General features: G+C 40.4%; 1 protein-coding gene across 1 annotated transcript in view; it reads left to right on the forward strand.

Annotated features, from left to right (window-relative positions):
- LOC309890810 (ATPase family AAA domain-containing protein 2-like) overlaps nt 1-20,466 on the forward strand; it is a gene marked incomplete at both ends in the record, with an annotated part of 91,813 nt that overhangs the window by 33,400 nt on the left and 37,947 nt on the right. Inside the window, 4 exons of the mRNA XM_082785213.1 lie at nt 1,576-1,708; nt 2,251-2,366; nt 3,330-3,504; nt 3,879-3,967. Of these exons, the coding sequence (XP_082641339.1) occupies nt 1,576-1,708; nt 2,251-2,366; nt 3,330-3,504; nt 3,879-3,967 (513 nt within the window). The remainder of the gene's footprint in view (nt 1-1,575; nt 1,709-2,250; nt 2,367-3,329; nt 3,505-3,878; nt 3,968-20,466) is intronic.

Below are 20,466 nucleotides of genomic sequence, written 5' to 3' on the forward strand. Positions count from 1 at the left end.
CACTGTGTCATTAAAATAATGCTAATACTAAAACTGACGGGCATCTGTGTAATGCATTTTGGATTTCATATAATTTGCAAAAGTACTTAACGATTCGGTGTCATTTTGTGGTACAGTACAAACATCAAGAGGAAGTGAGAACAAAGAAAATGGTGGTGAAGATGTTCCAAGGCGTTACAACCTTCGACAGAGTAAACCTGTTGACCGCTACCAAGCTCCTATGGAAAGTAGGTTGAACGCACAGTTTCTCTTAAAACCTTATTTCTTGCACATAAGTGAGATAGAATTTTTGAATGCAAAGACGTGTTTGCGCACACAGTTCTATTTCAGTTCTGTACCTTCATTCTGCACATGAACTTCCCTGTTTTTATCAGACACGTGTGTCCTGTGCACATTGTCTTTCTTTGCTGTTTGGCGTACTTAGTGCTATGTATCCTTGCTATAACAGTAATTAATCACACTTAATGGTCTTGCTCTTGTGATTTTCAGTTCACCTTTAAACAGGGCGTAGTTTTCCACTTGTACCATGCACTGATGAAAAGCAAAAACAGTTAAAAATTCTTCTGGAATTAGGGATGAGTGAAACACGTGACATTTTCTTTTTCTTTTGATATCCTCCTCTCTTAAATGTATCTGTATCATTATTCTAAATTCTTTCCTTTCAGTAAGACAAAGAGATCGAGAGAGGACTAACTCGGGCCATCCGCGTTCTGTCAGACAGAAAGAGTCACTTGAGAATGCTGGGTCACAAAAATATAGAAGACGTGCCAGGTTGGTGTATGGCTAGTGATAGCTCTTACTTATCCGTAGAGCTGTCAGTCTCTTTACTGCATAATGCTTCAAAGGGTTTTCAGTTTAGTGGTAATTACAGAGTAAGTTTATGATCAGTACTTTGGTAGTCTGAGGATAGAGAGGAAAGAACTATTTGGAGGGGAGGAGGTGGATACTTTTAAGTTGGTTTCTTTTTTAAATCCAATATTTGTGGGTCGCTGATAAGATGATTATGGAGGTAGTGTCTGAGTTTCTGTAACTGAAATTCTTTGGTTCTGGAACTGAAGCCGGAATCCCCCCTTAAAAATCTTAGTCAGACTATTTAATCTTGAAGGATACAAAGGATTTTCTTAAAACCGAAAATAATTTTATTCGATTTAGAGGGAGAGGCTTTATGGAAGTTTTGTTAGATTTTAAAAAAAAAAAGTTATCACTCAAATACTGACTCTAGTTTCTGTTTGGAATCAACTAATGTTTCTATATGCAGTTAACCTTAAACAATAAAAGATCTAAATGAAATCATAAATTGCCTTAGTAATGATAAAGGCTTTTTGGATTCTGTAAGCAGTTAGTGCGTAGAGAATGCTGTTGATTGCCAGATATTTTGTTGAGCATTCTTGAAAGCAGACAGTTGTCATGAGGAAAATCGTGTCATGGCCTTTGAAATCAGATTCCTAAGGAGTACAGTGGACTGGAAAATAGATCTCAGAGGCAATTTGGAGATAGAATTCCCTTAATTTTTGGTGTTACTTAGTATCTGCTCTATTTTCTTTTTAACTTTCTGGTTTATATGCTTGCTTGCAGACGGAGACGTGCAGATGACATCAGTGATTCTACACCCTCTTGCTCATCTCCCTTGCTTAGCACGTGTGATACGGAGGAGGGTGGTGAGAGCAGTGAGGACGGCGAGAGCACATCTCCAAGAAGGTTGCTGTCGGTAGAGAATAGGGGAGGGATGAATCTCCTTCAAATGAATATTTAGCCATGTTTAAGTTTATCTAAATGTAACTGTGTAAGTTTATGTCAATTAATTAGGTCTTCTAATATATTAATTAATGTCTTCTACATTTGCTTGGCATTATTATGAAAAACAAAAATCTTCGAGCTGCATCTTAAAGAAAAAGAAGCCCTATAACTTCTCCTTAATTCAAATCAGGACTTTTCGAGTGAAACGTCAGAAACGGGACCTAAAGAGAGTTCAGAGGGATCAAAAGAAAGCTGGAGGAAGTCAGGGAGATGCAATGCAAATAGATAATGTGGTAAGTGGTAAACTAATCATCGTGTCAGCGAGTGTTTCCAGTGATTATGAAAGATCTCAGTGCGCCATCTACAACTACCTTTGTTGATGGTTTTCTCTAAAGCAACTTCAAAAATTGCCCAGAATGTTTGCGTTGTGCTGAGATAATTTCTGATGAAACCTTGATCTAGGTTGCTGCTTTCTTTAACATACAAACTCTGTGGTGTTGAATTTCTCTTTAGATTGGATTTGAGAACGTGGGTGGTCTTTCGGAACACATCGCAGCTTTGAAAGAGATGGTGATTTTTCCCGTCCTGTATCCAGAAGTTTTTCAGCAGTTCAATATTCAGCCCCCAAGGTAACTCATGACAGTGATAAATCGTAAGTCAGCTGTTTTCAGGAGAAAGTTCAATTAAGGTATCAATATGCTTCCATGCTTCAACATTTTTGGCAGCGGTGAACATTTGTTTTAGTAGTAGCAAAAAGTGGTTTCTTAAAAATGGATAGAATCCAGAATATTTGTAGGTTAAAAATATAAGCAATGTCTGAAACTTGTAAGTTTTACCATCTGGTGTTTTTAAAAAGTTGGGTTAGTTGGGTTGGAGTGGTTTTGTTCTCAGTTTTATGTACAAGTCAGCTTGATTAGTCTGTAAGCAAGAAGGGATTATCTAGTGTGGAAGTCAATTGTAATATGTTGCCTGGAAGCCCAGTTGTTTTTCCTGCCTACTTTTGCTTTCTTTTTTTTTTTTTTTTTTTTTTTTCCTCTGAGTGCTAAGGCATCGCTTTTCCTTCCGGCTTTAGGCTTCCTCACTTGCCATCAGCAATAGATGGTCTGAGAGACCAAACCCAGTAACTTAATGCTTTTGAAAGGAGCATTAAATGCTTTACTATCAGATTCTGCATATTGTGAAAGCAAGAATATGCAGTTTATTGCTGCAGAATGAACTGGTGATTCACCATTCAGCCCATTCTCAGATTCTGTGCTGAAGTTTGCCCGTTTGGCTCCGGTTTGCTGTAATCACCCTGTTTGTCAGCAGTTTTGGAAGTGTCCTTCTGGGACAGTATGCTCTCTTTTGAAGTTTTTATACGTTTGAGTTACCTCCTTATTCATTTCTTTGGGTGAAAAAAATGAATTTTCTTGTGAAACGTTGTAAAAACGCGGAACTTCTATCTGTTCTGCCTCTACCCACACTTCAGCTATTACTGCTGTCTTGTACATGACGTGTTTTGGTTAGGAAAGACGAGTTTGTTCTAGAGACGATGGTTGTAGGAGGTACTCATCATGATGTTTTTTTTCCTATCTGGATCTTTTTTATTGCAGAGGTTGTCTATTTTATGGCCCCCCAGGAACAGGGGAAACACTAGTTGCTCGTGCACTTGCCAGTGAATATAGTCGAAGTGACAGGAAAATATCATTTTTTCTGAGAAATGCTTCGGACTGCATGAGAAAATACGTGGGGGAATCAGAACGCCAACTTTGTGTGTTATTTGAACAGGTAAGGTTGAAATGCACAGTGTATTCTGTCAGAGTTGAAACCATTATTTTCTGTGGTCAACGTTTTTAAGTAGCACTTGCTCTTTTTTTTGTATTTTGTTATTTTTTTTTTCCCCCTGAAATGGAAATGCCAGTGTTTCTGCTGTGAATGTCAGCTGTAAGAACTACTGGAACAATTCGCTTCCTGTCACCCGGATACAGTGGGTTGACACAGACTGCTGTCTTCTGTTAGTCATGCCAGATACTCCAGTAGCTCTATCAGTAGAGGTCCCAGAGGCTAAAGTGAAAAATCTAGTTTAGATGACATTCCAACCATGATGTTTTTGTGCATTTTTCCTTTAAATAATGCTGTTTTACTCAGTGTTTTCCTGCTAGGCCTGTCAGATGCGACCTTCAATTATTTTCTTTGATGAGATAGATGGTCTCGCTCCTGTGTGCTCCAGTAAACAAGACCACATTCATAGGTATTACAGTTTTGCACCTACATAAAATCTGCTTGATCTTTGGGAAAAAAAAAAAAAAAAAAGGACGATGACCTGTTTAATTTACTGTGAACATGTTAATTTATCCTGAAAACTTGTAACTCAATGCCAAAACAGGTGATTCTAAACGATAGTAGAAACCAATTTACTAAGCCTGATATCAGCATGTGGTCTGTGTTAACTTACCTATTTTTTATGTCTTAAAATGAGTCTTGTCCTTAAAAAGCTTGTCCTTTATGACTACTCATGGAAGAAAGTCATGTGGAATGTAACAAAATTTACTGAACCAGTAAGTAAAACTTATATTTTTCTATTTGTTCCATTGTTTCAACTCTTCTGACCCTTCTGGACGGCGTAGATAACAGAAGAGAGATCGCGGTAATTGGAGCTGCCAACAGACTGGATTGTATAGGTCCTACTTTACAAAGACCAGGACGCTTTGACAGAGAGTTCCTCTTCAACTTGCCAGATAAAGAGGTGAGAACTTAAATTCAACGTTAGTGCTACCATGGCAAAGTCCAACTTTATAGGAAAAAAAATTGACAACTTGAACGAAAGAGTGATATGTGGAGACACTGCGCTGTTCCGTGGAGGGCAAATCTGGTACTGAATATATATGGTCAGGATGATACCACCAAGTAGTTAGTTCTATAATCAAACCTTTCATTCCCCAAGTTGTACCTGTTTGCTTTATTATTTAGTCCACTTGGGTGTTTTCATCATGAAGTTGTGTTTTTGGTCTCAATCCTTCCCTTATGAATGAATAGGGGATGTGTTTGCATTTGATTGTGCCCCTGCTCGGTGGTAGTAGTTTGAGTCATAATTCTTTTCTTCTTTATAGTAATTGTAGCAATTGGAAGCATTGTGCCAGAAGTGCTTTCTGTGAATTTACTGACTGGAAAGCAAATGTGATGAAGTAATGAGACTGTCCCAATGAAAGCTTGCTAAGTTTTAGAGAAGTTTTTTGGACAGCAAAGAAATGCTTCTGGATAAAGTTTTCATTACAGTATTTTCCTCTGGGTCCTTAGGTCTTGTAGTTTGGAAACTTGTTATTGAAGCTATAAATGCCTTTTCTCACTGTAGGTTCCTAGAAAAAAGTGCAGTGTAACAAATAAGAAATATTCAATTTCCTGGTTGAAAATGCAGAGTGTATATTAAATAACTGTAAAATACTTGAAAGTTGAGCAAGTAAGAAAAGCGTATTAATAGATGAGGGGTTTTGAGGGAGGACTGTTTTGTTTTTTGTTGTTTGTTTGTTTGCCTTTTGGTTTGTTTGTTTCTTGTTGGTATTTTTAAGGAAAACTTGGGACAAGCTAAAATGCAATGATTTTGCTTCCAGGCTAGAAAAGAAATTGTCAAGATTCATACTCGTGACTGGACCCCTCAGCCACCGGACATGTTGCTTGATGAACTAGCTGAGAAATGCATTGGTAAGACTGAAATCAAAATGGATTCTTGCTTGTGACCAAGTTGTAAAGAACCTAGCTTGTACCAGGCAGTACCCATGCTCTTGTGCCTTGTTGCACAACTAGTCAACGAGGCAGCTGGCACGCCTTCATAGCAATCAGAGTGAGATGCTTTCATCTATTTACTCTTTATTGTCGTTCCTCTTGTTGTCTGAGAACATTAAATGGTTCTGGGGCATCTTCCTCAAGAGTATAGTTTTTGATGAGGAGTCTGCTTCAGCTGCATAAGCGCAGGATATCAGGCAGTGAGCAACATGAAACTTCCCTGCAGAGAGTGGTATAAATGGCTCAGGATTCAAATTAGGATTAAATAAAAAAATAGGATTTATTAGAAGAATATAAAAGAATAGAGGTAAGCAAACAGTGCTGGGTGCACTGAGAGTCTCCGCTCCACCAGGGCACACACCAGTTACGTCAAGCAGCTGATTTTTATGCTCCTAGACTAATACATATTCATTACTACTTCCAAAAGAATTAGATTATTATAATTAGCCTCCGGGGTCCAGTCCCTCCTACTGGAGCATGCGCATCAGTCTCCTCTGGGGGTCTCTAGGGGTCTTTCATGCTGAAGGCTCGTAGTCTTCTTCTCCAAGTCCTTCCTGTTTGTACTCCTTTGGCACTGTACCAAGTTTATAGAACATTTTCTGCAGGTCTTGTCTGCCAGCCGTCCTTCAGCTTCTTTTTTCTTCCTCTTAATCTCTTGGCCCCCTGGCCAGATACCAAAGGTCTGCATAGTATCCCATAACAGTCACTAGTTGTTATCAGTTGTTATGAAACTCCCAGACATCAAACACAAACAGCTTTCTTATTGACACTTCACGAGTAATTAAAACATTCTTCCCCAGCCATTCACAGGGACAGTCACATCTATAGCAGTGTTAAGTTAATCTCGAAGAAGACAGGAAAAAAAAGGCTGTAACTGTTAGAAATAGAAGTCCGGAATAACAAAAGCAAACAGGTTCATAAATTTAAGGAGTATTTTCTGAAGACTTGATAAATTGACTAGAATGAGGGGGAGACTGGGACACACTGCATCTGTGGTTCAAGAATTAAATTGCCAGTGCAGGGCCCAGAGGCAGACAGGATTCAAACAGAATTGTTCTTTATGGACACGAAATGTTAAAACATTCCTCACAAGCGGTAGCACTTTGAATTCCCTGTTAAGCTGTTTGGTTTTGGCATTACAAATTCTTTAAATGTTGCATGTTGTAAACCTGGGCCTTGACTGATGTAACGTTTGATTTTTGTTTGTTAGGAGACTGTGGTGCAGATATCAAATCCCTCTGTACTGAAGCTGCGCTGTGCTCTCTACGCCGATGCTATCCTCAGATTTATGCAAGTAGGGAGAAGTTGCTACTAGACGTTAATTCTATTAAAATAAAAGCAAAGGACTTTTTCATGGCTATGAAGAAGGTTGTTCCAGCTTCAAACAGGATCGAGACTTCGCCCGTACAAGCACTCTCACCCATTTTCAAGCCACTTTTTCAAAGATCAGTAGAGAATATTTTACAAGTTGTGCAGAAGATCTTCCCGCATGCACAGCTTGCACTAAAGGAGGACCGACAGCAAGGTATAACCACAGCATCCACTTCTTTATAATTCTGCTAAAGCAAAAACTTGTGGTTTGTGCAATCAACTTACAGCTTTCAGACATAATGGTGGTAGAATTTTATTATTTGCATGTGCATGTCTTTCTTTTGGGCAAGTCTGGAATATAACGCATAGGTTTTATTGTGGATTCGAAACTGAAATGCCAAATGGAAGCTCTGAATGATCAATACACAGTAAAGGACGATGCGTTCTCTACTGAAGCATCCTGCTTCTGACGGCAGCTAAGATAATTAGCATTTGTAGAGGTTGACTTGAGGTTTGAAGTATAAGGCACCTATTTTTCTTTAAAAAATCAAAACTCAGATCTTTGGAGGGGAAGCATTTCTAGGTCAATGTTTCTAATTCCTTTCTGAAGAATGTCAGGACCAGGATACAAGTATAACTGGTCTAAGCTAAATATTGTTTTAGCTATCATCATTTTTAACCAGTCTCCTAATTTAAATGTTTGTGGATCGTACTATACACGTGCACGTGAGATCAATTAGCATTGATACTTACTAGATGAATGGAATTCTGTGGCCATCACATCCTTTATCCCCGTGCTTTCATTGTGGGAACCTCCTCCAGAAAGAAATGGTCTTGTTTGTTGTTGTTTTTTTTTTTTTTTTTAAGCTATTTAGCAACTGCAGAAATTGTTCGTAATCTCCTTTATTCTAAGGGGGAGAAAAAAATCACCAAGAGTAGCGTACCTTACACGTACACATCAGTGGGACTTAGTAGAGCTTTGTAGGGCCTTGTGCCATCTCCTTAGATCTGTGGTGGGCTGAACTCTAGGAAATAGCTTTCAGTGTGTGCTCTCAAATGAAGAAAGGGTTTTGGCACTGATTTAGAAGCTGTATTAATGGAAGAGAAAGAGACAAAGGCTATTCAGGAAAGTTAACAAACCTCTTTTGCCTTTCAGAGCATTTCAATCCGATTTTACAAGATGATATGTTTGACAGTGATGACGATGCATCCTTGGTTTCTGGAGATGAATTAAAAGATGGAATGCCTGACGGACCAGAGAAAAAATGCCTCTGTTTCAGCAGGTAAAGAAAGGTAGATCCCTGTTACATTTAAATTCTCGGGTCTGCTGAGTCTTTGTAAACAGTTCCAGCTGTTAAAAGTGCGAGGGGTGGTAGAGGAAGGGGCAACATCAAGTTTGTGTGTTGAAGGGGTGCTTGGTATTCACAAGAAGAAAGGGTGGAGGGACTAAAGTTATAATGAAGTTGCTCTGAATGACCAAATTGAAAAGCCCAGGCTTCTCTTCGTAAGCCAAAGTGATCCGTAGACTACCAGAACACGTTGACTTAATCCATGGCATTCTTTGAAAGACTCAAGACCACATAAATGTGCAGTCTGTCCTTTTAGCTAAAAATATCCCAACTTTATGGGTTTGTGTTGCCACCTTTTGCCCTTCTGTTTTCCAGGATTGTTAAACCAGTAGTGAATTATGTAGCAGAAAGAAAACAGAGAAAGGGCTTGTTAAAACACCTTGAGAAAAAATTGAATGGTGTCTTTATTTGTTAAGCCACCAAGTTGTGTTAATCTTGTGATATTTTAGTGTGGAAGTCATGCAAGCCCACAGTTGGAAAGTTAGATCATGTTGTCACAGCTGGATCAGTTATTTTTCTCAGTTTCTATTGCTGTGCTGTCCAGAAGATTTCCTGTGCTTTAGAGCAAGGCTAAGTCTCTAGCATCTTTGATTTAAGCCAGCAGAGGTACAGCCTGATTGTAGTGGGGAAACAAATGCTCCTCACCAATTTATTTCCTAGTAGTAAAGCAAGATTGCAGGGATATTAATTTGCAGTCTTGGTTTAGTAAAGAATAGGAAACACAAGGGAAGAAGATGAAACAAAGGGAAGAAGGTGAAACAATTGGAATGACTGAATAGCTTAACTGGAAATCTTACATGTATTTAATGTAGCGCTGCCATTTGGATTATTTGGGGAGGGAAAAGAAAGTCTATAGGAAAATTACTTGGAACATCTGTGTGTCTATTCAGCACCTCATCTATAAACTTGTTTTCTTAACTCTTGTTCTAGGAGTGCTTTCTGCGAACCAACATCACGCCAGCCCCGTCTGCTAATAGTAGGAAAAGAAGGGTACGGCCAGGTTTCTTACGTGGCACCCGTGGTGTTGCACGCTTTGGAGAAGTTTCCCGTTCACACCCTGGACCTTTCTGTTCTGCTTACAAACGTTGCACCGCCAGAAGAAATCTGCGGACAGGTACCTTTTTTTCTTTTTCTTCTCATCGGATTCACTGACTGTATGTAAAGGATCAATCGAGTTGCAAGTAAGGTGAGCAAAATTCATTGGTAATGGAGGTGGCCTTGTTTTAATGTGCTGGGATGTTTGCTTCTATCTGAAAATCCCCTTTTCTTTTAGACAGCACCACAAACAATCTGGATGTTGTACATGTCCACATTTTCCATACCCAATTTTACAGTGAGGCTGTTGCTAGCAGCTCAGGAAGCTGGGCGGTGTTGCTAAGAAACATCTCTTTGTGGAAAGAAATGCTGCTCATTTCACTGGGATCCAGAAAGTAGTTCTCATTGCCTCCTAAGACTGTGTGCTCCCAGTAGATGGCTCTGTATCAGACTGCATGTCGGCTACTTTTTGTAGGCTTCTTCTAAATTATATTAGTAAGGCAACCAAGGTTTGGGGCTTCTGTTTATTTTGCTTTCGCACGGACATACACAACTTGTGCTGTTGCAGTATGTGCAATAAAAGCATTAACATTCAGAAAACACTTCATTTGCACAGTGATGTGGTTTTAACTAGAAAAAATGACCAGATTTGGTGTTTTTACTTTTAGGCAGGAAATCCATTTTCTTGTTTGGCATCACTACCTTAAAATATTTTTACCTTTAGTGGAAACGTTTGAGAGCCATACAAGTAAGGACAGACATGTTACACGACTGAATACTGATGTGTCCCTTAAGAGGGACATTTCCTTTCTTTGTTATGCGATGATTGTGGCTGTGGCCATATAGCTACGGTGTCTAGCCACCGCCTGAATATATCCTTCCCATCTTCTGACTAGAGTTCTCCGAATACTGACAATCTGAAAGGGTGCACAGAGAAATTCCTTATGTGAAAGGATGCTTGCCACTCTGTTCACGCAGTTTCATTTCATGGGGCAGTCAGATGGCTATGTAGCTATGTATTAAGAGGTTCTTGTACGTGTTTTAGTTTTCTTACGCAAGCTTTCCTTTTCACTAGCTGATCCGAAATGCTCAGAAGACAGCACCAAGCACAATTTATGTCCCAGATATCCATTTGTGGTGGGACAACGCTGGACCTGTCTTGAAACTTACTTTTCTAACTCTACTACGTAACATTCCAGCATTTTTGCCAGTTTTGCTGCTTGCTCCGTCTGATGTACGTCACTCAGATCTCCCAGAAGAGGTATTTGTCAATACTTTCCTTACTATTTCTTCAGTGTCTTGTAATTTATGAATGCTTTCAGCATCAAAATGCTGTGCTTTCTTAAATGCATGCTGTTATTACTCAGGCACCCTAACAAATCACTTAAAATTTGCTTAGAGAAAAAGAATACTGTGAAAGCATCTGCTTAATGTTTTTTCTGAGTCAAGCAAGTGACTTTCACCCCCTTCTCACACATGCAAAGAATAAATTAATACAATAATTCTGGTGGCTACAAAGTGGTTCAGTCAAGAATATGCAGTGCTTGAAATGACAAGAGGATGTTTTTACTGAAGAGATTTCTTCTGACAGTCTGCCATTCCATGCTATGTTGGGTAAACTGCTAATAATGCAATTTAGTAGAGAATTGAAACACTTTGATTAAAAAAAAATAAGTAAATCAGTTTCTTTCTTCATATAGGCCAAAGCTTTCCAAGCTGGAAAGCTGAGTTCCAATTTCTGCTAAAGTAACTTTGGAATCGAATTCTAGTTGTATTCCTAAATAAACTGTAGTAAAAGTAGGTGCAGAACTTCATTGACTTCTGAGAGTTTACATTAAGGGAAGGTGCCCAAAACAGGACCACGCTGTTGTCATTCTGATGATTTGGTCTCAGTCACTGGGGGAAGAGAACGGGTCTTACCTAGAGGTGTTTATTATCAACTGCTTTGAAAGTGCTTGAGTTCCCACAGAAGTTTTTGTACAGGCTGTAAATTCCTTCTAAAATAAGTAGTGAAATTCCTCACCTACCTTTTATTACTAGAACTTGAAAATGGAGGAAGACGTAGAGGTACTAGCTACTTCAGACACCTTTTGGTAGAGAAATAAAAACTCAGCAAAAAGCCCTCACTTGTCTGCTGAAGCCTGTCTCTTCCCTCGATAGCCATAAAGGTTCTAAGTAAAGGCTGCAGCAAGGCAAGTAAATACAAAGGAGGCGCTGTTGGATGTGGTGAAAGCCATTACTTTACCAGTGTAGCGTACAATCCCTTCAGCGAGCTTTAATTCTACAGGTGATTCTTAAAGGTGATATTTGAATTTGCTGTGCCAGCCTGTGAAAATGTAGCGTTTTAAGGCCAGGATGATAACTTTTTTCAGTTTGTGTTCTTCAGGTTATTCTTAATTTGAAAAGGTACTCGTCTTTTTGGAATCGAAGATGAGTTTTTTGTGGCCTTAAATCTGAAATGTCTCTCCTCCTTCTGCTTTAGATGCAAAAATGATTTAATACGGAATTTGGAGAAGTGTGCAATATTGAGTTGCCTGGTAGGGCAGAGAGAGCAGCCTTTTTCTGAGGACCTAATTCTAAATGAAGTGGCTAAGCCTCCTGTAAAGAAAAGAGGTGAGGAGGATATGAGAAGTACATCTAAAACTTTCCTATCGAAGTTACTAGCTCTTTGGGCTTTGCTTTGTTGGTCATTTTCTGTCAGTAATTTGTCATATGCTTGTATTTGAGTACTGATTAATTGAAGTTGATTGGAGATTGGAAGTCGTGCCTGTAGCACCACCAGCTGAGCCTCAGAAGCCACAAGAGGAAGAAGTAGGGATGCTGGAGGAGGAAGTGGAGGATACCTTGCGTGACCTTTGAATTTTCTTGAGGGACGTTACTCACAGACTTGCCACTGACAGACGTTTCAGGGAATTTGCAAAGCCCGTTGACCCACAGAAGGTAAAGTAGTGCTGATCTGTGTGTGTCTGTAACTTGTCAGTGTTCGTATTTCTCAGCGTTTTGGGGAAGGTTCAACTTTGTTTTTAGGGCTGCACTGTTAGGATTTTGCAAGAAGCAGAGGCAGTGCTTTTACTTCTGCTGACTCTCAAATGTCTCTTATGGGATTATTCGCTGAAAGCCCTGGTTTCATTCTAAAAAGCCAGTCCAAATGCCAACACAGTTTGCTCGTGAAAAGGCTTTGATACGTAGGCGTGTCACAGCACTGAAAAGCACAGAGATCTTTCCTTATAATTACAAACAGTATTTACAGGAGTACTTGAGTGAAGTCTGAAGCCCTTTCTTGGACTGTCAGTTCCTGTGGGAACAGGAATAGGAGCAGCAGTTTGTAAAACTAAGTTTTGAGATCCTGTTCTCTGTTTCATCTGGAACTCCTCAATAGGAATCAACCATAAGTGCAGTGTGTTTTCTTTTTCCTCCAATTGGCTGCTTAGATGCCTTTTTCTCCTTAATTTATGAGATAAGCCTAAACTAGGGGCGTATATTTCAAAGACAGATGTAACTTGAATATACCTGGGGATCAGCAAAGTCGTCTTCATGTGGGCCTCCACTGGCTTTTCTTCCCCTTTTCTCCTAGGTTCTTGAGCTGTGAAAAATCTAGACAGATACATATGTCCTCATCTGAACTGGTCATTAGGCTCCTCTTCTGGTCTGAGGGAAGAAATGAGCACCTCAGGGCCCAGTTATCTCATTCTAAAGTAGATGCCTGCAATAGGTACTTCACAGGTGCAATTCATGCACCTTTTCCTCAATGTCGACAACAAAGAGAATGCCGGATGGCTTGCTCAGCTTTCACTGTTGTGATTTTCTGAAGCAAAGTGAAATGAATCTCCCACCCTCAGTGTTTCTTCTCTACTATGCACGTGCTTCTGACCTCCCTACTTCTTGTTGTCCTCTCGTGGCCGCTCTAATGAAAAATGAAAAAGCCCTTCCATTTTTGAGAAGCAAACTGGTTAATTTCAGCATCTTCTGATGCATTGCAAATGTTCAGAGTTTTTAGGAAGTCGTTTATTTAAAGTCTTCAGAATAATTTTGGTAGACAGTGTGCAAGGTTAAGAAAACCTCTGAATGCTTGTATTTGATCTGCAGGTACCTGACTATGCCACAAGGATTAAAGAGCCGATGGATCTTTCAACAGTTCTGACTCAAATTGACTCGTGCCAGTACCTCGCTGCCGGAGACTAGCTGAAGGACATCGATCTAATGTGTAACAATGCCTTAGAGTACTACCCGGATCAAAGATCTACAGGTGAGGATGTGCTTTTTAGCCCTAGTTTAAAAAATCTGTCGAACGTATAGATGGATAAATGCTGTGTGCGGACAATAGACTTCGGATGGATTAGATGATTTTGGACGTCCACAGAGAACATCTCTTACCACATTGTAAATATTTTATCATTTTGCTACTTGGGCATGGAATTGTGATATAAGTGTTCCCAAGGAACTTGTGCTTTTGTTTTAATTAACTTCGATGTTGTTATGCTGACAATATTCACTGAGAGAACCTTTCGGAACCAACCTATGAAGAAAGCAATTTTCTTCTGTGATCAAAACAGTTTCATTGGTTGGTAGACAACATTCAGTTAAAGTGTGTAAAATTTCAGATCGTCACAGCGCCTATGTTTTGGAAGGCACTGCATATTCAATGGTGAGGAACGAAATGGATACAGAGTTTAGACGACTTTGTGAACAAATTAAAGAATCTCGTGAGAAAAGAGGTACGTGCTTTAACGCTAAGGATTTGAAGACTTGTCTCTGCATTTGTAACTGAAAATGCACGACGAAGATCTTTGGTATCTATTCTTTCTTGCAAGGTCGCACCTCTGCAGCGTGTGCTCCATGCGACAACTCCAAGTCACCACAGCAGAACCCTGCTACTGAAGACGAGAAACCAGATGAAGAGAGTAATGAAAATGAGGAGATGCCAGCGGCACCTGTAGATGCCAGTACACCCATTTCTAATGGCAAGTTGCATTTTATTCAGCTGCACTTGTCATTCATACCTTCTCCGTTTTTGAGGCGCAACAGGTGTCTCTGATGCCTGGCTCTTTATGGCAGAGGTAGTTTGTTTTCAAATTGACTTCCAAATGGGAGAGAGAAATCCAGAGGTCATTCATTCAATATAGTGATGAATTAAAGTTCAAAGAAAGTTGGTTCATTTGATGTACTCTTACTGGAACTTCATTTTGTAAACAGAACGACCCCCCACTCAAGGATATCACAGCTTCCCTCCCGTACTAAAAATGATAGTACTCACCCTTGTAGGAGCAGCAATGTGAAGAAGGTCAAGGGCAGTAAGAAGGGTTCGAAGCTTTGATATAACAAGCCTTTCACTTTTTTTGACAGAGCTCCTAATAAGCATCTTTAGCAAGGTCTGGAGATGGGAGAAAAACTCAAACTAGATTTTAATTCTAGGATGTATAATGTCAAGCTTGACTGTTCCTCTGAACAGTCAATTGAATTTATTTTTTTTTAATTTAAATTAATTAGTTTATGTTTTTTAATTTAAATTCAACTGAATTAAAAGTTTTGAATTTAAATTCCAATTGAATTTATTGAAAAAAATTCCAATTGAATTTAATGTTTTGTTGTTGTAGTTTTTCACGAAACACTAAGTTTATGTGAAAGGTTTTGCTGCATTATCTTTTTGCCAAGGATATTAAGCTTAAGTTATCCACAAGAAAACGGTGGGGAAAGGGAAACTTTAGTTTTGAAAGCTTTTTTTTTTTTTTTTTTTTTCTCTCCCGGTTTTTCTTGAGCACAGCAGCGTTTCAGTGTCTGCCTGCCATTAGTTGCCCCACTACCAAGTCAGGAGGGTCAATTAAACTTGCGTGAGGCAGAATTTCTTTATCTGAGTCTACGTGGTTCACATAAATATATTCTTGTTTCCTTCTTTCCCTAGGATTATTCTTCTCCCAGTATTGAATGTTTCAACAGACACCGTTTAAGATCAATGAGCAAAAGCATCCTGCGGTGTTCAGTCTCCAGCTTTGAAGAAAGTATGGCGGTACTGAGGGGAAATGTCAAGAGAAGATGCTTTTCAAGGTACTGTATTTCTATATGTTCAATCTCTGTTCGATTTGTAGATTGAAAAGCAAGAGAGAAAGCATGTGCAGTGAGTTGTGGCCTGATAAACCTCCGGCTAAAATCAGCAGAGGCCTATGAGCATGCTGATGGCGTACCAGTACCTTAAAACTAGAATCCCTCTTCTCAGTGAAAGTCTTCTGCTTTTCTAAAAAAACCTGTTTTTTTCCCCAACCCCTTTGAGGTGGTGTTGTGGTTTAACCCGGCCGGCAGCTAAACACCACACAGCCCTTCTGCAACCCTCCCACCTCCCTCTCTGGGATGGGGGAGAGAAACGGGACAGTGAAGCCCGCGAGTTGAGATAAAGGCAGTTTATTAAGACAGGAAAATAATAATAATGATGGTGATGATGATAGTACTGCTACTAGTAATGTGTACAAAACAAGCGATGTACAATGCAGTTGCTCACTACCCGCTGACCAGTGCCCAGCGTAACCCCTAGCAGCCCGGCTGCCCCGCCCTATCCATGGTGCAGCGTGTTGCCATAAGGCATAGAATTCTTTGGCCAGTTGGGGTCGGCCATCCTGAGTCTGTCCCCTCGCAGCTGTTGCTGTGCGCTGATTCTGATCGCCAGTAGGACAGTGAGACACCGAAAGGTCCTTGGCTTGTTGTAAGTACTGCTCTGCAGCAATTGAAACATCGGGGTGGTATCAGCACTCTTCTAAACATCCTTTCACACATTCTAAGCCAAAACATAGCAACCTACCCGCTACTAGGAGGAGAACTAACGCTGTCCTAACTGAAACCAGGACATGTATCTTTTCCACTTGGGTGCTATTGCTCATAATTTTGAGAATTCAACATGAGCAAGCTAGGAAATGTGGGTACATACAGAACCACGTGTATATGGCACGCAACAGACTTGGGATGTGGATCCTGCGTGAGGCCTACAGGCTTCTCTTTGTATACCATGGAGCACTGGCTTGTAAACATGGTGAAATTTCCCATCCTTGATGGGTCTAATACAACAAGTCTTTTCTCCCTTCTCTGCCCTGTCCTCTTTCTTAATGTAGGCAGTTGAGAAAGCCAAAATTGGAACGAAAAAAAGAATATAGCACAGGTAAGTGGCTGTAAGTCCCCGGGATACCTATTTACGCTGGTTACTGAAGAGGATGGCACTTGGTCACTCCATGGCTTTCATTTGGCCCCAAAGCCTTCTGTAGTCAGCTGAATTCACTCCTCAGTGACTTTTCTGTGAAGAGAGGTAGGTGCAAATAGGAGATTTTATGAATTCCTTGGGGAGGGAGCAGTGTGAATTGCAGCTTGGTAGGCACAAAGCAAACTGTTCTAATTGTGCAAAGTAAATCGATACTTGATAAGTTCAAACTCAGTTTTATAGCTGGCAAGCACAAAAGTAAACCTTAGCTGTGATCCTAGCAGCACAGTGGTGTAGCTCTTCCCTTCCCCTTGTCCTCTTGGCTCTTTTAATGACAGTGCAAGCAACCAACCTGTGCCAAAGGGTGCTGTATGGCAAACAATGGGCAGGCTTTTTTCTAAAAAGCACGAGTTTGAGTTATGTGGTGTTTGGGTGTTTCTCTTGAAACGATTCTTCCCTCCTTGAGCTGTTAGATCCTAATGCAGGAAATGGAAGTGCTGCATGCATAAACAGAGTAATCAAACATACACCTCTTAGGAAGAGGCTTGCAATGTCCTAGTGTTTGTTTTGAGCACTGTTAGATACAGTTTGACATGAATGGAGTGAAAACACCTTAGAGAAAGGTGTTGATTGTTCTCACTTTTCCAAGACAGAAATAAGTGGAGTAGATTTCCCTCCTGCATGGAACAAAAGTTGCACGTTTGTTTTTGTCTGGCTAGCTTTCAGTCTCTTTAAAAATTTCCCTACAGGTCCCAGTTTTAAGTAGACAGTTTAAACGTGCAGAGCGATAAAGAAGTGGAATGCAGTGGTTGTGACACCAACTTCTGACCTGAAATGTAAAGAAAACTCAATCCACTTCAGGGTGCCTTTTTTGTTTGTCTGTTTCCATTTTACAAGAGCAACGGTGAAATAAGGAGAATCCCATCTTCACTGTTTCAAAATCCTTTGTTTCTGCGTTTCAGTCACCAGAACCTTGAGGAGTAGAGCTGGTGCAAAAACTGTGAGACGAGTCCATGGAGAAAACAGGGACTTGGAGCTGCGCCGCAGCTGTAGAGTCGGACACAGTCGGTACTCGACTACTAACTCGTCCATTCTATTTGACAAACTTATGACAAAGTAAGTCATCTTTTCTTGCAGACCTCTTAGAATGATCTTTCTTCGCAAGCCTTTGCACTATGGCATGATGTTGGCCTCGACTTGCTCTTTATTTTGACAGCAAAGAGGTATGGCTGCTCCTGGCATTTCCTTCCTGTTTACAGGGAGACACCGTTACCTGGCTAGATAAACAGATTTTCTTGAAGGTGCTATTTCAGCATAGAAGAATTGATTTAAAAAACAACAACAACAACAAAAGTGCTTCATGGCTTACTAGTTTTGTAATCTCACATTTCTCCAGGAATACTTGATTTGCTGCATTTCACCATTACACTCGTCAGCGCCGCTGATTCTGGTTTATCACTATTTGCATTGCAAATCTCCTTGTCCAAAGCTTAAACTGATGTATGCACTTCTTGAAAACAAAACCTGAAGTTGCAGAGCAGAAGACTCAAGTCATTATGTTAGCAGCTGTGTAACCATACTGCTTTCCAAGCATAAGATGTCCAGCTTATTTTGTTTCTATGAAGAGTTTAAATGGCTCCCGTTAAGCAAAGATGTCCCCACACTGATACTTACTATTAAGCAAGGATTCCACCTCCTTTGGCTGAGGTCTGCTCCCTTACTCACATTGGAACATTCATCCAAGTAGCCTGCAATTCCACACTCTCGGGGGAAAGTCCATAGAATAGAAAAGGTTCCTCCAGTCTCTTCCTCAGCCTTTTTTTTTTGAAGCATGCAATAAAGCAAAACATTCACAGGCTGCCCTTCCATGCAAAACAAAGCAAATTAGTAAGACAGGAGCCACAAAACTGATTGTCCTTTAAAGTTAAAATGAGATTTGAAATAGATCGAGTTAGCAAGTGTTGTAAGTCTGTAGCTAAGTCTGGTTTTGCCAATGCAGCACAATTCGCTATCACGTAGCCAGAGCTGCTTCTGTAGCTCCAAGAAGCAAAACTGCTTTGACAAAATACTGTGTCATCAAAGCATTCGTTGGCTCAGTAGGCACGGCTCAGGTTCAACAAGTTTGTGAAAAAATGAGTACTAACAGAAGCAGCAGGGTCCAAAGAAACACTTTATGTCCCCACTGCGAAATGAGGGGCTTTACCTTGAGTGTTATGCACACTGTCAATAGAAAAGCACTGTAACAGAATCTGCCACGGCAGTTTGCATGTTACTGAAAGACCATCAGAGTGGGACTGCAGCAAGATCATTGCAAAGTTACAAAAAAACCATGTGGGGGTGGGAGTTTAGTTGTGTTCGATAACACAATCTTAGATAAAGATTTTGGTCTTAACGTAAAAGTAAGGATGTCTACTGATTTCTTCAACTCCAACAACTGAAGCCCAAGTCTGAAAAATCGCCTTTAAGAATGCAAAGAAAATATTTAACTCTTCTGTATGTTCATACTTTGCTATCAAGCAAAGGAATGAATGCTGATGCCTTAACTATGTAGGGCTGTAGCTTACAGAGAGACTACACCTTCCTGTTTTTTTCCCTTTAAAAACGTTAAACGCATGTGAAATTATTTGGGGGTGTTTTCACATGCAAAGCCTAATGCAGTGCATGCAAGCCCTGTCATCTTCTTCGTCTAGTAGTGTCGCGTTAAGGGGTGTAGCCGATTGACCGTCATGGGTCCCGTCGGATTCAGGGTGCTGAACTATCACGGTCACGGATTCACCAACAACGCAGTACGGCCTCACTCTAGTCGCATTCAAGGAGAACTCTCACAGCTAGGAAGAATGCAATTAAGTGCAATTTCTTACGGCGACAGGTACACAGGTTCTTTGGATTGTCAGTGATAAATTCACTGTCTGCAAAAGCAAGCTAGCATGCATGAAATGCACAGGTACACAGCCTAGGTATTAAGACATTAAAAAGCATCAAAACTCTAGAGATTTCTAAGATTCCACAGAGACGCCTGGTATAAGCAAGCGTTCAGATCTTACCCCACGGCGTCCCAATGGAGTGGGGGTGGGGGAGTGAGAGGCTCAGCCTGTCGAGTGATGTCAGAAGGAATCCTTCCTGATAGTATCTTCCCTAACATCCCCTTTCTCTTAAAGCAATTGGTATTATTTTCTATCTTTAAGGTGGAGCTTGAGTGACTCTAGTCATGCATATCTTGGTTGTGCTTGGTAGAAATGATCTCACTTGCGTTTAAAGGTACAGGCTCTGAGAAATTCCGAGGGCGTGCTCAGTGAGGGGTGGTTGCACCTTGGAGGCGGGTAGCTTTTGGGATGGAGGTGTGCTTATGATGCCTAGTCGCTTAAGGCGATTACTCCACAAGTAGTAACTTAGTGTTGATTTAACTACAGCATATCTAAAACATAAGAAGGATGTTAGTATGGAAGAAGCCGATGAAACCAGTCCTTAAATCTTACTACTTATTGTGCGTGAGCAGACTGGCGTGAGTTTTAGCTATACTGGCAAATATCAAACCACACCTGTGTCGTCCCAAAGCTGGGAAAAAAACAAAAACAAAACCAAGGAAATGTTGAAGCAAATAGGGAGGCGTGTAGCTTGTGCAGTCTTTTAGCTGAGAAAATAAAGAAGGAGAGAGACAGGTAGCCTTGAGCTAGCAGAAGCAAGGAAGAGAAGGGCTAAAAGGGAAAAAACAGGAAGGAGAACACCAGCTCCAGACTGACCTATAGTAACCTTTTTCTCATTAAGGGTCATTAGCACATTAAAAATCACACCTGTCAAAATGCTAATCTATGCTAATGTGGGATTCGGTGTGTGTCCCCCCTCTCCTGTTCCCCCTCCCCCCCGGTATTCCTCTGTAATGCACAAGCTCAGTGGAGATAAGTTAGGTGAGCTGTAATAACCAATCCAAAGGAGCCAAAGAGAGAGTTTTCACAAGTTTCCTGTGTATAAATGACGGTGATTCGAGTCAGAGGTGTGCTTGCTTTGCGAAAGATGGCCAAGTGCCTGACTCTGCAGAGTTCTATAAGTAATTATATAATTAAAAGACCTTCGTGTGCATTCCGACTCTGGGTGCTTATT

Source organism: Aythya marila (assembly GCF_965140915.1).
Source record: "Aythya marila genome assembly, contig: HAP1_HAP1_SCAFFOLD_197, whole genome shotgun sequence".
NCBI classification, from domain to species: domain Eukaryota; kingdom Metazoa; phylum Chordata; class Aves; order Anseriformes; family Anatidae; genus Aythya; species Aythya marila.